The following is a 17,554-nucleotide window of genomic DNA, read 5'->3' on the forward strand; positions in this document are numbered from 1 at the left end:
CTACACCAACTGAGAGGGAGACAGACAGAGAAGACTAACAAGAAATGGGAAAAGCTGACCAACATTTGACTGGGAAGATGAAGCCGTCTGACTCTGACATTACTCATTATATGTATTTTTTAATTTAGTAGGTGTTTCTTTTCTTAGGATTTAGTGGAAATGAATAGGAGAGAGCCTCTTCCAACTTGTTTATAAATCTGTCCACAGGAGACATAATAAATGAGCTTCAGATTCATCAGCTAAAGAGCAGAATAAGAAAAGGCCTAAAAAAAAAAAAAAAAAAAAGAAAACGAAAGGCCTGGAATTTGCCTCTAGTTCTTCATTCCTCTGCTCAGCCCTGTGTCTTGGCTTTAGCCATTCTGAGACTCTGATCTCCATCAATAGACAGACTTGGAAGAGTGTATGCATGCAACAGAAAGAGAGCATGAACAACTTGAGAAAATTTGATGTTATGCATTTTCTTTTGCTGTCTTTACTTTGAGCCGTTTTTCGCTCATTAATGTCCAATCTGAGATTAAACAGTTGTCATTTTCTTAATCCTAAATGGCATAGAGTTGTTGTACAAAACAAAGAAACTAAGGGCCAGGGATTTAGCTCAGTGGCGCCGCTGCCTGCCTCCCAAGAGCAAGGTCCCGAGTTCAATCCCCAGTACCAAAAAAAGAAAAAGAAACTGGGCTGCTGGAGTCTACCAAAGAAATAATTTCACTTTTTATTTTTAGCTAAATTCTTATTTGTCTTTTTTTTTCCTTTTTCCTTTTTTGTGGTCCCAGAAATTGAACCTTGCTATCAGAACTGTATCTCCAGTCTTGGTAGTCCACTTTTCATCAGGTTCATTAAGCACTCCTTTTGATACACACACACACACACACACACACACACACACACACACACACACACACACACACAGAGCCACGTGGAGATATATAGCTATATATACATTTTCTCTCCTGTAGCCAAAAGGCTATAACAAAGATCATGATTGATTAAAGAGTTAGATTACCTCAAATCTTAAAACATACAATAGAAGCAAATCTTTCCCTGGACAAAGTTAGGGGCCACCTTAGTAGAAGGAAACACAAGGTTAAAGCTGGATTTAGAACCAGAGTCAGTCTCGAGAGCGTTAATGTAAATGATGGTCCTGACCTGAACTCACCATAGAATTTTCTCTGCTTACTGCTGCTCACTTTCCACTCTCTGAGAGCCCCTTCATTAATTCCATGAAAATAATCTCCTAAGGAGAACAAAACCTTTCGGGGTTTCTCCACCTGGGAAAATGAATTTGAGCTTTCAGTCCTTGATGTCCTGGTTCTGTGTTTGCTTTTTCGGTGCAGTTTGGAAGATGCAGTGTGCTCACAAAAAGCTGATAACTGAGGAACTAGGCAGATGGAGCACAGTATGGACAACTTGTTTCAGCAACCTGAGTCTCTTTTTTTTTTCAAAAATGTTTATTCAGGGCCTACAGTGGGTCAAGGTCAAATCTAACAGCTGAGGTGTAAAGATTAAATAAAAGCAACATCTTAGCACGCCTGTAGTCCCAGCACTTGGGAGGCTGAGGAAGAGGGATGGCTATGAGCTGGAGGCCAGCCTGGGCTGCACAATGAGACCCTGTATCCAAAAAAAGGATCACTTTCGCATTACTCTTCATGTAATTAAACGACCAGACTGCACGGTTTTCATCTGTCCCCAATTGATCAAGTGTGAAAGATTATCGGTAAGAGTAGACATAGAACCATAGGGAAAATCTGGGCACAGATCCAGCAGAATGAATTTCGTGGCTCTCAGAGGCACCTATATGAACTGAGAGGAAACAGTATTTCCTTTCTGGGCCAGACCAAAGTGAGCATCTCTCATGTGCACAGAGGTGTCAGTGAGATGTGTTGCTTGTGTCTTTACACGTCTGCGTGCATAATTAATTGGCAAAACAGAAAGTGCAACTGTAGTGTGGGCACCACACACAGGAAAGGTGAAATCCACACATTGTTTCAGGGACATCAGGAGAACCTGCAGAAGGCGGCTCAGACTTTTGGTGGGAATGACTGTGGGCAGGGCCCAGACAGTGGTGAAAGGGATGTGACTCCAAGTGTCTACAGCTGTTTTTTTCTGACACTGGCTTCTGCTCTTGAATGAATGGCCCTCTGGAAAAGTGGTAGCTTCCTTCGTAATCTGTTGTTTTCATCTATAGAACAGGGCAGGATAGAATTAACATGGGCACTAATGTTTTTGCAACTCTCTGGGCTTCCTCGAGAGAAACTGTAAGGCTCTACATGTATAACACCGTCTTTGCTTGTAGCTCACATGCTCCTTTTCTGGCTCTGGCTCTGTCCTGTTCCTCTCCCTCCCTCTTCATCCTCCACCATTCTCTACCCTCTGATAGGGTCCTCTAGTATGATGGCTTATGTTAGATGTCCTCTCAAACCCTCATGCTTTCTCAGGGGTGGCTGAATCTGGAGGGTGTGATTGACTCATGGTGTGGCTAGGCCGGAGGACACTAGGATTAAGGTCCTAAGTGCTACCTGCCCTAAGCAGTCTGAATAAGATAAAAGGGGCAGAGGTTCCCTTCTTGCAGCTGCTGTCTGCCGGCCATGAGCTGTTTCCTGCTCCACCACCCTGCCTTAGAGACAGCCGGCTGTGGACTGAAGCCTGGATGGGAATGCTTCCTTCTTTATCTCGTTACTCTGTCCAGGCTACCACCCTGTTGGTTGGTGCCGTCTACATCCAGAGCGAGTCTTCTTCCCTCGGTTTGCTGGCCTGCCCGTCAGTCACCCATAGACGTGCTGAGACTGCCGCTTTACCCATTTACTAGGCATACTTTAATATGCTCAAGTTGGCATATGATTAACGGTCCTGCCTCCCTTCCTCTCTTGCTCTTTCTTCTTCCTTTCCTCTCCACCTCTTGTTTTCTCTCTTCCTCTTCCTCCTGTCTTTGGAAGGGTAGGAGCACCCCATCCCTTGCCTAAGGGGGACTCATGCCTCCATTTAGCTCTCCTCTTCTTCACCGTGCTCCCCAAGTTATTTAAAATACAGATCAGTTCGAGTACTGTTTGCTTGGCTTGCTTCCTAGACCAGGACATTGTCAAATTGATCTTTGTTTTCTTAGTTCCTAGTCTACTTCCAGCCCATAAGTAAATGATACCAGATTACTACATCACTTTACCTCCATCTGCGTCCCTTCTTGATTTTTCTCTTTTATTTAGGAAAACTGTAATGCTCTTAGCCGTCCAGTGTGAATACACTAGCTATATGGTATCCTTTCATGTGTCTCATATCCAGGTTGCCTCCTGGTTTTCTTCTGTTCTTCACCGTGGCTGCATCGGTTCTGGTTGTTCCCCTGCCACCCTCCCAACTGGCCGGATTCCCCCCGACACATCACAGACCTCTGACTTCTTTTCCTCAGTATCTCCACACTTGACACAGCCCACAGATAGGTCTTTCTGAAGTAGTTATTTGACTGTGATAGATTCCGGGCTCAGAAACTCAGTGACTTCCCAGAGTCTGTGAGATCAAGTTCAGCCTCCTCCCATGACATCCAAAGTTGACTGAGTGTTTGGTCTTCATCTCCCCTACATCAGCTTCTCCCAGACATATTTACGGCAACCACACGCGAGGGTATGCTTTTGTGACAACTGTCCCTTGGATTTGTATTCATTTTATTTCTTCTCCTTTTGTATTATTTACTCAAACTATCTATAGATCTTATCTCTGTCTCCTGAGGCTTAATGCAAATGTCCCTTCCACTGGACAGGTGGAAGTTACTTCTCCCTCTTGCATTCCTGTAGAATTTTATTCCATTCATATGTCACTGATGTGTATGCACTTGATCTTTTTTTCTTGTTGTTTTATCATCTTTAATAAGTAAATGGTAAGCTCCTTAAGGTCTACTATTATGTTTTATTCACTTTAGTATCATCTCCTGGGGTTAGTCCCCTTTTATAATAAACACCCTATTTTGTTTCATAATAACGGGTAACTTCATCTCAACATTTGTAAGACCATTTGCTGTATTAAGTTTGTTCCATTGCAGTTTCCCCCAAGTTCCTGATAAAATTGTGTCCTATAACTTTGCCATTTCATTCTTTTTCACCAAGTTTCTTTTTAGCAGAAAAGTGCAAGAGAACTATTGTAAAAATTCACATACGCCGAACACTTCATAATAAAAGGTTAAAGTCAAAAAACTAAAGAGACAGATGTGGCTAATTCTAAAACAATTGACTGCTACTGCATGGATGAGTATGATCCCCATCATTTACTACTGCTGCTATGATTTGCATTATTGTTTTTATAAATATTATTTACTGCAGTCCCTTAATGTGCCCTCCATCCTGCTCAGTCAGCTCTTTATTCAACCCTCAAAATACCTCTGTGCTCCACTCTTGAACAGCATAGCGATATCCAGATCCACAGTGTCTTTCCAACTGCAGGTATTCTGTGACAATTGAAGTAATTATTCTGACCTAGAAATTTACAGTTTTTACTTATGTAGTCATACCTCAGAAATACAGTGCTTATTGGTGGAACATTAGAAACAATGTATTAAGGTGAGGTAGCAAATTTATTTTTGAGTTCTTTGATGACATTTACTTTTAGTAGATTTCACAGAAGTAGAACTCTTGTCAAGTTAATACTGTTTATAAAAATCTGTGTGCGTGCATTTTTCAACTAATGTCACACCCAGTAGGGTTCTGAGAAGTGGCATGGCAGTGTTCATCATGCGTGTATGCAGCATACATATATATATATGCATATGTGTATCTGTTCATGTACATACATGTATATGTAGAATATGTTTGCATGTCAACATGCACACCCACACTTGAGAAGATCTTATCTCAGTGAAGAGAAAATATAGACTAACTCATAATCCTCTGTATTGTGCATATGAGTTTAACTTTGTATTCATATTTCTAAATATTGACATATAAATAGAATTGTGTTTAAGTCTGTTTTATCAACAATAGGGCACTTTGCAGCATTTAAGTCAGTGACAAAAATATGAATTACAAGTAACATTAACCTGGTTGAAAGATTTTTTTGAGCCTTAATGACAAAGAAAGGAACATTTAAATATACACAATTCCCAGGGTGAGCCGTATGCATTTTTTACATAATTGGCAATAAATATATCTTTTGCTGACTCTTCAGTGTGTGAGAGTTAAGGATGAAGAACTACCTTGTCTTTGAAAATTGTATTACATCATGGAATAAATGAAAATTGAATAGTGAACACATAATTAAAAGACTGATGAAAGACTCAGAAACAGAGAAATTCATAGAAAGGGAAAAAGTCAGTTAAAAATGAGGCCTCCATAGAAAGTTATATAAATAGTAGGCATAAACAGAAAATAATTATTGGTGTATTTTTCCAACTCTGTATCAGAGTTACTTGTTTATATGCTCCAAATATTCTTGGGGGAAAATCTTACTTTCCCATTCTGGATGCTTTTAGAACAAAGTTTGGCTCAATCTGAACATGAACACTGAATAGGATCTGCCTGCGATCTGTTGGCACCAAAATCTCAATTTTCTGGGAATTTTTAGGTTTGTTCTTATTATAGCTACCTGTCCAGATGATGAACTGGGTCTTCAGTCTAAGTAGTCTGAATTGAAATTATCACCTCTTCACTCTGGCATCTGGTAAGGAAAATGTTAACATAAACACACATAAAACAATTTAACAAAACTCGTATTTCGTCCATCCTAGACACAAACTTAGGGTAGCACATAAAATAAAAGTGATAAGAAATTAAGTCTGGATATTACAAATAGTCCAAAATTGGTAAAAAAAAAAAAAAATTATAAGCTAAACGTTACATTCTACCAGAGTGTAACTTGCATTTATGGTGCAGATTTTGTAGTTTTGAGCCTTTAAATTAAATGACCACCAGAGTTTATTTCAGATTCCACATTGAACTGGATTCTTAATTTGGGTTTACCATCTATGTAGTATGCTGATTACTTTTACAGAACTGAGATTTTAATCTGAAAAATAAAAATAGCCAATATGGAAGTTTTTCTATTTGTTTTTCTTTTTTCCCTATCAATTTCCATTTAGCAAGAGTATTGACTATCCTTAGTGAGTGTGGCAGGCCCTGGCCCTTGACCTTGTCCTTGGCCTTTTTATTTTGTCAGATCAATATATTAAAGTTTTACTGTGTATTGATTTCTCTACATTGTAGACTTTGCTATGGCCATGACTTTCATCCAGTAATTATTTTGATTAAGTTAGACAATTAAAGTTAGTCATGCATGAGGAAAGAATACATGTGGGAATCGTTGATGGATGGACTCCAGTGGTCCAAGTATTTGTGCCAGCATTTTCCAGTTCAATGAAAACTCACCTCCCAGTTTAGTTTGGATGACAATAAATGTGTTGTCAGACCTGAGTGTTTTCTACAAAAATTCAGAAAGAGATCAAGACGAGAAGACAGTGTGCATATCCACATGTGTTCTTGTAATTGTCTCCGATTTGGGGGGGGCTTTGATGAACAGCATCATTACTGAAATAATTAATGTTAATTAATATCCATGTCATTTTTTGTAAATGATAGTTTAGTGCTACAATTAGACTAATTAGTACACACCATAGCTCAGTGACATGACAAATCATAGAGCAGAACAAGCTGACTCTTATCCATTATGATATATTAGCTAATTCACTCACTCAATAATGACAAAAGAGAGGAAAAACAGGGAATCAAGCAGAGGCAACAGTTATAACTATCAAGGCATTGTAGCTACATTTCCAGGTTTTTATTTTTCTGCCAAGTTCCTGAGTACTGTGGATAGTTATTTCGCATCTTATTTCTTTTCTCGATGGTAAATCATAACCCTTGATTGAAAATTTCAAAAATAAAACCATGAGTAAATAAAGAAAATTAAAACGAAAGATGATTTCCACATTTTCCTGGATTTGAATAAGGTATAATATGCTCAATGTCTCACATTTCCAAGATCATTCATGGTAAAACTGACAGCTAACTCTCTGCAACTTTGATTTATTTTTCAGAACCTATGCGGACACCAAAGACTTTGAAGATTGCCGAAATACAGGCAAGACGCATTGCTGTGGACTGGGAATCCTTGGGTTACAACATTACTCGCTGCCACACCTTCAATGTCACTATCTGCTACCATTACTTCCGTGGTCACAACGAGAGCAGGGCAGACTGCTTGGACATGGACCCCAAAGCCCCTCAGCATGTCGTGAACCATCTGCCGCCTTACACAAATGTCAGCCTCAAGATGATCCTGACCAATCCGGAAGGAAGGAAGGAGAGTGAAGAGACGATTATTCAGACTGATGAAGATGGTATGCTTACATTTTGTTATTTTGAGAACTATATGTATCTATCTCTATATGGAAATATAGAGATAGATAGATAGAATGAACTATAACTTCTCAATATTTTCCCTGCGTTACTCAGTATTGAACTGAATTCTGAGATCTGCTGAACTGTCTTAATGCACTTACCTCTGTAAAGAGTTTGCCTTTAACAAAACTGTCCTTTAGAGAAGAATGTGAAGCCGAAGTGAAACATACCTCTATTATTTTCTTTTTTAAACAGTGATCTAGAAATGACAACTGCACCAAAGGCGTAAATAAAATTTTTCTTACCAGATGTTAAAAACTGATTTTCAGTATCCATGTTATTATATCAATTACCTACTGGGAAAATTCACTCGATCACAAATTTAAGGTTTTGCATTTACAAACCCATCATAGTTGCTTTAGTTTTCAAATGCTTTACCTGTGCATTCACTTTTAGATGGTTCATATGAATCTGCATATGAAGTGGTTCATAATCAGATATCTTTAAGTCTAAATAAAAGACTTTGTTAGATATTAGCAGGCTACCATCATTTCCACATCATATTGCTATCTAAGTAACTGAACTGTGTTTTGTCTACTTTCCATGTGCTACTTCTGAATAATTAAATAAGAACAAATGTTTATATTAAGTTGTACTATGCACACACCTGGTGCATCATTAATGTGAATATGAACTTATTTCCTGATTCAACAAAAATGCATATAAAAATCTCTAAATGATAATATTCTAATGATAACAATAATTCACTATTTTGGTATAATACATTTCGTTTTTTTCTTTAACAAATGGAAGCATATGAGGGGAGACGGCCATAGAGTGAGCTGAGGAGAAGCTAAAAGGAGTCAGGAGTCCTGAATGCTCAGTCCTGGCTTCAACTGCTCTGCAACCTCAGCGAACCCTTTCACCTCTGTGGCTCTCTTTTGCTCACCTCTAAATGAATGTGTTGAGTCACATGATTTCTAGGTTTCTGTCCCATTATCACTCAGGTTCTGATCATCAGGCCCAGATATGTCTTTTGATGCCTACCGCGTGTGAGATTGCCATGAAATAGGTTAGGATGCCACAATTTCCAGAAATGTCCCATATAATTTCAATTTACCCTACTTCAAAACATGACGGTGACTCAGGTTTTTTCTGCTGCTTTCTTATAATAAAGAGAAGTGAGAGCTTTTTAACTTCATTTAGCTCAGACTTTGAAGGAAACACTTAATGTAGTCCTAAAACCATGAGTGGCATCATTCGCATGTTACTAAAATTTCAGAGGGATGAGATTAGACTTATCAATGGTTAATGTATTTTTGAAATGTTTGAGGAACTCAAACGTGACTATCTCTGTTAGTATGTTTGAACTTATCCTAACGTAGCAGCAATATTGAAATACAAACTTTGTCCTAGTACATAAACAGAAAAAAAAAACACTGCCACCCCCCCCCCACTGCTCATGAAAGCTCACAAGTCAGCGGTTGTTTATGCAGAAAAGATGGTTAAGGATAAGTGATTCTTAGATGGACAACAGAAATGGGAAATCTAGGCATAGATTCAAATGCTCTTAAGTATCTCTAGCTCTTCCTATACAGTGAGTAAGCGTTCCAATGACTGCTACACTAAGCATTTTGTAACCCATGCTGTTAGTAATGAGTATACTCACATATTTTATTGCCTGCTCTTAAAATTTCAAAACATGATTTCTTAATTGGTAACATTAGACTCAGTTATGAGTTTTGTGCTTTTCTTAGCCAATCATCTTTTAACAATATAATTTATCTTGATAATATTCTTTGATATGCTTTGTTAGTTAACTTTCCTACAAACAAAACAATGCAATTATCTTTTTATCATCTTTTTCATGTTGCATTAAATCTTTTAACTGCATTTTTGGATAAACAGATGACTACACTAATAGGAAATTAATCTCTATGGAATTTTACCATAAATCGAATCAATTCATGGCTGTCATATTTATTTTAGCCAGAAATAGCTTTGTACAAGTAAAATAAAATGAGCTTGAATTTTAATACTTGTTCAAGCTTAGTTTTATTTTTAACTTCTTTTTGGAAGAATTTTTCCTAGTATTAATGATATTAAGTTGTATTATTATTATCTCACAGCAGGGTCACAAACTAATCCCTTCTACTATAAGTAGCCTTTTTTTTTAATGTATAGTATTCAAAGATTGATGTATAAACTTGTTTGAAATATGTGTAAGTAACTCAGTCTTCACATCTGTCCATATGAGCTTCAGTTTCAAGGTAGAATACTTGATGTTTCTTAATGTTTCCAAAGGGGAAAGAATATCTAAATCATAACCATTGTTGCAAAGATCGATGAATTATGATGATCTGATTAAATCAGTCTTACTAAATTACTACTGCCCTATATACGTAGAAAAGGAATAAATTATCAGCCATCTAATAAAAGGATGTAATTATATGAAAAGGATTCTAGGACATCCATAAATCATGACAGCAAAGTTAGAATGATTTCCCTCTGGAACCCTTAGGTAGAATTTGTATTTAATTTATTGCACACGTTTTTTAATGCATGGGAAGACTTTTTTATATGAGGTTTTGTTGTCATGTTTTATTCCAACATTCATGAAAATCAATATCATGAAGTTAGTTCAGCCGAAAAGCCTAGTTTGGGGACATTTTTTGAGAATACAAAGCTATTTTTAAATGCGCATTTATTACATTTTAAAGACTATAATGCTTATTTACTCTAATCTTGCCCTACCTACATTTCTTTCTGTCCTTTCTTTTCCATTTTGAGAGTTATATTTTAGATGACTTTCTTATACTCAAAAAAAAAAATTTAGCTGAAACAGCTCTCATATAAATCATGAGTAGGGGATCGCAAGTCAGCATTCCGTCTCCATTAAAAGTTGTTGATGTGGAAATGTGCAGTGACATTTCCTGCAGTCTGCAGACTGCCATGAGAGAGCTTCAGTAACTTCATGCTGTATTTACACAAATCATAAGTAGATGGAGTTAGCACCTCTGGGTAGACAGACGTCGAATCCCTTCACATGTAGACAAAGAATGAATGCACTCGGCCTGTGTCTGCACCTCATCTACACATACTTACGCGTGTGCTGCAGTTCACTGAAGTGTAGTTTTTTCTTCCACCCATTACACTACACCAAGGAAAGCCCAATGGCATGGTGCTTCTGTGTCCATAATTTCCCACAGATTTTTCCTCTGAGAAATGTGACCTGCAGCTGCTTGAAGTAAATCCTGTTGAAAAACTTGAACACATGTGGGAAGGGCATAGAAATACAGAAATTCTAGGGAAGCTATTTTTTGATCTATCCCTCATGCAGTGGGGAATTATGCAAGGGTTTTAAGCCATCTCCAGTCGGGAAGACTGCATGTACATCAATGTCATTTTATAGTACATGTATAGGCCTAATTGTGGTAGGTGGACACAGGCAGTTATGCACATGCCATCAAATAAACGTTTACTCACTATTCCAGGTTGTGGCCCCGGGCGCCTCCCTCCATCTGCCTTCTTCTATGTGAGAAATGTAAGAAACTTGAAATAATTTTTCTTTAATTACAAAGATAAGCTGTGTCATTTGAGAAGAATGAAAGCAACAACTATTCCCTCGGAAAGTACCCCAATGGCCTCTAAAGCCTCTGTGAATGGCTGTCCCGACCCCTCTGCCCTGTAGGCCAAATAGGTAAACTGAGGCCAGGGAGCAGGGGCAAATGGACACCTTCAGCTGACAGGAGCAAGAACATTACCTTCAGCAGTGTAGTGGTGGCATCTGCTCTGTTTGCTGTGGGTTTCTGTCCTTTGTGAGTTTATGATTAACGGACCCAATTACGATGCCTGTCTCAGAGGTCATAACAGTATTCTTAGTCTCCTTGTAGAGTGAAATACATCTCACTGTTGTGGCATAGCAATCTGAATTTCTTGACGCTGCTAGCCATAAAGCAAGCATTTCCTTTGATCTGGTTATTTTTAATTTATTTCAATCCTTACAGAATTGCCCTATCCTTTGAAATGTCATTTCTAGATAACGTCATGTGTGAAGTTCACTGAAACATTAGATTAACTAGAAACCATACTTGCCACTATTGTGGGTTGATATTTTCAAAAGGAAGTAAGTATTTAAGCCAAGTACACCAAGAAGTCTGTGTTTTAAAGCATGATCAGAATTAGCATTTCAATGTTTGTGCAGTAAATAGCAGGTAGGTATTTAAATGAAATATATAAAAGTGTCTTGCATTTTGCTGAAATGAGCTGACCGTGCGCCTCAGCACTGTCCCACGTTCCACCAGTTAAAGGACATTTGAAATTAAGAACTCGAATCTGGTCACCTGTGGACAGTTCATCAGTACATAGTGCGAAGGGGTCAGAGTGGAGCACAGTGGTGGAGCAATTGCCTAGCGTGGATGGGACTTCAGGTTCTCTCCCCAGCACTGCCAAACAAAAACAAAGATGATTGACTTTTAAACAAGTTTGATGGTTCCATTTAAGACTGAAATAATGACATTAGAACCTACTAATCATTAACAATTTTTTAATTATAATAGTGCTGTTTTTAATTATTGAGAATTTAATATATATAGCTATAAAAGTCAGGACGATGATTAATGAGAATTTCAGTTCAGTGCTGTGTGATTTGGCTTTTGAGCTCAAGGAGTGTTAGTTATTATAATTCATTATTTTACGAAGTCTGTTTATGGAGACTCACTCGTTAGGGGATTATCATAATCTTCAAAAAACCTTTCAGAGAGATTCATCTCTGTTCTTGAAAACAAATTACAGTAAGATCTTTATGCGATGAGAGGTATACAACAGAGAAAACTACACTACATAATTTATAGAACTCTCTGAGGTGATAGAATATTGTTTTGAATAGAAATAACTCTGTGTATATTTTCTCCAGGAACTTATAGACTGACTAGATTCCCATATGTCAGGGTCAAGTCAGAATACTGCTGATGCTGCTTATTTTCTGTTTAAGGACATTTTCTTCTGGTGCTTTAATTCATATGTACTGTTAATTGTTTATCTAGTTTAGCTGATTTACTTTTTCTATCTGATACAAGCATTCTTAGAACCCCAATGCGTGTATTTGTAGTGCCTGGTCCTGTCCCAGTCAAGTCTATTCAAGGAACATCCTTTGAGAACAAGATCTTCTTGAACTGGAAAGAACCATTGGATCCCAACGGAATCATCACTCAGTATGAGGTATTGGGCAAAAAAGGAAGTTAATTGCAATGTGGATGGAAGGAATAAAGGAGAGAAAAAAGGAAGAAGTTAGAGCCTTTGTCGGTTGCACTGGCATTGGTCGTCCTAGCCCCTGGTTTCTCTCCTAGTTCTGTCTCTTACTGTATTTTTTTCTCAGGCCTGCGTCATATACTGGGCCGGGTACTGGAACCTAACTGCAGGGTTCTCCAGGCAGAGTACTGAACAATGCAAATAAACATTTGTCAAATCCTTTCTTCATTTCACATATTAAAACATAGAAACATAAAATTCTGTATGTATGCATACTTATTTAGTATTTTAATTTTATTGTTTTTGATGGAAGAAAATGCATGTATTTTTTCAGTTCAGATATAAACATATTTTCATCTGTAGATGGAAAGATGACATAGGTAGATGCTAGATGATATGATAGAGATAAATCTAGAGGGACAGAAATCATCATATCAAAAGAAAAAGTCAAAAATATTATGATAGACTCCACAGGGATGCCCTTTCACACTACATTATTTAAAAGGAGTTTGTTTCTAATTTATCAGAACTTACTGTGGATGCTTAACATATTTCTTCCAACAGGTCAGCTATAGCAGTATAAGATCCTTCGATCCCGCAGTCCCAGTGGCCGGCCCTCCCCAGACGGTATCAAACCTGTGGAACAGTACACACCATGTCTTCATGCATCTCCACCCGGGGACCACCTACCAGTTTTTCATCAGAGCCAGCACGGTCAAAGGCTTCGGGCCAGCCACGGCCATCAATGTGACCACCAATATCTCAGGTATGCACGCTACGGGACTGAGCATCCCCTGTGTGTAATAGGACATGCTGCAGATTCGCACGTGCACTGTGTGCTACCGGTCTTGCTTACTGAATATTTAATGTAGGTATGATTGAGAACACTTAGAAAAATCATTCAAATACAAATTATTAATTACAGGTCCAAACACAAACACTTCTCAAATCATTGCTTTCAATTGACAGTGCTCTTTTGAAAAGTTACAATATAAAATTAAAAATCTTTCAGAGTTTATTATGAAGGATGATAGGCATCATTATATTTTTGAGGAGTTGGTAATTATAATAGAATCAGATCCCTGCTCTGAATGGATTTTACCAAAAGATCAGTAGAGGAACTTTGCTCTGGTATTAGAGCAACGTATACCCTGTTTTTGTCCCAATTTCCTAACATTCTTACGATTTTACACAAATACAAGCTTTCCTTTCTCCATTAAAACCCTCACATAAATGCATCTAAATTCCAGAATGGGAACTTACAGGAGAACTTAAGTTGATAAACAAATATAATTAAATTTCACATTCAATTATGTTCACAGATTTATAGCTTGCATTTGACTAGTTTGTTTACAGATGTTAATTTTCCTTCAGTCAAATTGTCAGTTAAACCTGATTAAATTTTTGCTAGTAAGTAGCATTTTAATATGCCCTAAATCTAATCCAGTTTATGTAATGTTTTTTTCTCATTCATTTAAGAATACTAAAATAAATATGTGTTATAGATATACCTGAAGAGTTTAATTTTAAAAATAAATGTTTTAAAGGTGATCTACATAATTTATTAAAATGCTAATTTTGTCTTTGTGAATTTTTTCAGATCATTTATGTTCCTTCTCACTGTAGCTGTACATACTGTATGTTAGTGATACATCAAAATATTAAAATTTTTAACATTGTTTTGAATCTGTAACATTTATATCAAAAGGAAGATGCACACTCTCTACATTGCTTTCAGTCTAAAATTTTATGTGAAAATGTGCTAGATAAAATACAAATTTTAACAATTTGTATCATAAATAAAATTGCCTATTCCAGTATGTTCCCTTGCATAACATTTCATTTACCTTCATATTCTAATAAAGTGAGCCTTTTAAAATAGCATCCATTGTCTTAGAAAATAACAGTGTATTAAAATTTCCATTTTATTTCCTGATGGGACAATTTTAAATCACCAATGTAAAGTATTTAGTGAATCACTTTATTAGAAAATAAGACTTTCTGATGTTGTGCTGTACTGTGACATGTTTCTTGCCCTCTAGAATTAGAAGTTGGGTTATAATTGAGTAAGATCTTTCTACAGAGATAGCTCAAAGTTTATATAAGCTTATAAAACTGAGACCATGAGACAAGTGCACATTCCTGAAGGCTGCATAGTGAATTTCTCAAGTCTCAGAGACTGAATGGTGTTGACCAAAGTCTTTGCCATTAAAAACAAAACACACATCTAGTTTCTCTTTCACTTACTGAAATCCAGTTTCACTTATGTAATTACAGTGTATATTTTCTTATACTTTAAAAGCTTAGTTCCTATCACTATACATTGGGAAAAACTGGTAACCACAGCAAGGCCAATGATATTTATGGTTACTGTTTTTCTCTATATCACTTGAAATTTTAAAATAATTTGCACTTATTTATTCTTTGAATCTAGTAATTATATTCTGCAACATTTTTAAAGTAATTAAAATAAAAGAGAAATGAAGTTATTGGATTTGTAATGGTTGGAGTGTTACATGTGTGTGTTGATATAGACATACATATATATTTGTACATTCACATGTACAAATAGTGCACGTGTTCTAATAGTTGTTGATTCTGCCTCATAAATAACCCTCAATTAGAAATTTATCTCTTTTCTTATGTCACTGTTCTTTTTTATTATTATTATTTGGACCTTTTTTAAAAAAAGATAAAGTATCTTTCTAAGTGGTATCATTGACTTTGGAATTACCTTTCTTTGAAATGTTTTTCTATTTAACTTTATACAGTATGTATTCCATTCTTAAATATTGTCAAAATCTAGTGCATAGCATCCAGCGAGACAGAGCCCACTCACGCATGAGTAGAACCTGTAGTCCCCTCTCAGGCTCCTCTCTCCCTCTTCTTCCAGGACCCCAAAGTCCAGGAAAGAAAACTGCTCAGTGCTGTTGGAATTCACCACACCTTCCGGTGTTGGTGTCTGCAGACATTCTCTTTCCTCTCACTGGAATGCTAGTCCATGAAATCTCTTCTTGCTAAACCTTTACTCTTGTTTTTAAGATTTCATCTCAAACACCATCTAAACCCTGAAGTGTTCTGCTGTTCGTTGTCCCATCTCCAGCATGAGTTCAAAAAATGTAGTTCCTGAATCACCTGGGAACGTTCCAGCAATGCACATGTCCTGGTCCCTCTCCAGACCTCTGAGATCAGTAACTGCAGGGCAGGGCAGTAATCTGGAATTTAAGAAGGTTCTTGGACGTTATCAGCATGAGAGCCACCATTTGGACAAATTAACAGCATTTCTCTTTGACCACCTCACAGTTTGCTGCAATTCTTTATTAGACCTCCACATTGCATAAAACATTAATTCCTAGCTTTAATTCTATAAAGTCAGAGACCAAGCTTTGTGTTTATATTTATAGCCCTTGTCATAAAACTGTACATTCTATGTATTCAGTAAATTTTCAGTGAATGAGTGAATGAAATTCTTCAAAACTTTATTAACTGTTATTTACTCTCAGTAATTTTTTCTGATAATGCACATATTTCACTAGCTGTACATTTCACTAGTTATTCACCAGTTAAAGCTCTTTCTACGTAGAAATAATCAAAAGTCATTTGAAATTGACTCCTTCACACACCTCACAATTAGCAATCCTCAGCCCTGAGCTACACATTATCCAGTACATTCGTTCTTCTTTTCAAGCTTGTGACAACTAATACATTATTTCTTGGTAAATGAAAACCAAAATTCCTGTTCCCAGCCATTACGCTTGCTTGATATGTTTCCATGATGATCACAGGAATGAAAAGGATCTAGAGAACCATCCCAGGCATACATGGGCCCGCCTCACTACGCACCTTAACCTCAGCTACTGCCATTCATACCTCCAGGTGTGGATATGTAGCTCTGCGTGTTACCCCACAAACACTGTTCCCAAGCCTGCTGTTACCATTTCCTTCACATCCTTTCACTATTGATTTAAAGGTCTTAGAATATTAAAAGCAAAAGTAGGGTATGTACCACAAATCACCAGCTTATTTATTTTTGAAATTTTCACGACAGGTTTGCCTTTATGACTTCCTGTGCTTTAGATTCCTGGGTTTAGGGTGTTATGGTTAATGTTACATTGTAAAATAAGATACACGGTAGATAATTCGGGATTAAATTGATTTTTCCTTGGATCCGGATCATTTATTCATACTGACTCATGATGTTTGGCTGTAATTAATTGAACCTTTTTGTTGTTTCGTTTGTCACTTATCAGCTCCAACTCTGCCTGACTATGAAGGAGTTGATGCGTCTCTTAATGAAACTGCAACCACAATAACCGTGTTACTGAGACCAGCACAAGCCAAGGGTGCACCCATCAGGTAAGAGGGAGGGTTAAAAGAAACAGCAGCCTGGGAGAGAAACATTGGTTGCTTAGCAGCAAATAAAATGGTTTGTTTCTAAGACATTCATTTGACAATTAATGTCAAGAAGGTTTCGCTTTTGTTTTATTTTCTTTTGATTTTGTTTGCTTATTTATCATTTGGACAAAGCCTGTAGATATCCCTCTAAGAGCAAAATTCAAAAGGGATTTTTGAGGTATTCATGAACTTTGCCTTTTAGCTCTGTGCTGTTTGATTTAAGAGCATTGCTCTTTTTTTTTTTCTTTTATTCCCATCTCATTTCACTTTTTCATTTGATAGCTATGGAGCAAAAGCTTTGACGATATTTCTCAGAAACAAAATGAGAAAATAAACTCCTGTCCACTGCAGTAAATCAGTTATGAATAATTTCTTATGCATGATTGAAAAGTAGGAAGTTTTGAGGAAATAAAAGCAGGATAGTTATAGCCAGTGAAGCCTATGTGACCTTTTAATTCCTAAATTGTTCCTTGTCAGAAATTCCATGATAAATATTAATGTTCAATTTATCATTTCCTTTATCTATCCAGTATTAAAATCTCTCATCTTATCTGTGTTACTTTTCTCTCATTGCTGAGACAAAATACTGGACATCCAAATTT

At 37.0% G+C, this 17,554-nt stretch overlaps 1 protein-coding gene across 12 annotated transcripts in view; it reads left to right on the forward strand.

Moving 5' to 3' along the window:
• The window catches only part of Ptprk (protein tyrosine phosphatase receptor type K), a 520,627-nt gene that overhangs the window by 383,670 nt on the left and 119,403 nt on the right, over nt 1-17,554 (forward strand). For all 12 annotated transcript variants that reach the window (XM_087190287.1, XM_087190284.1, XM_087190286.1 and 9 more), the window contains 4 exons: nt 7,004-7,306; nt 12,418-12,527; nt 13,122-13,323; nt 16,808-16,913. In XM_087190287.1, the coding sequence (XP_087046413.1) occupies nt 7,004-7,306; nt 12,418-12,527; nt 13,122-13,323; nt 16,808-16,913 (721 nt within the window). The remainder of the gene's footprint in view (nt 1-7,003; nt 7,307-12,417; nt 12,528-13,121; nt 13,324-16,807; nt 16,914-17,554) is intronic.

The sequence above is a fragment of the Heterocephalus glaber genome, unplaced genomic scaffold (assembly GCF_053883595.1).
Source record: "Heterocephalus glaber isolate CG9 unplaced genomic scaffold, H.glaber_assembly_v1.0 deba00001550, whole genome shotgun sequence".
Lineage (NCBI taxonomy): Eukaryota > Metazoa > Chordata > Mammalia > Rodentia > Bathyergidae > Heterocephalus > Heterocephalus glaber.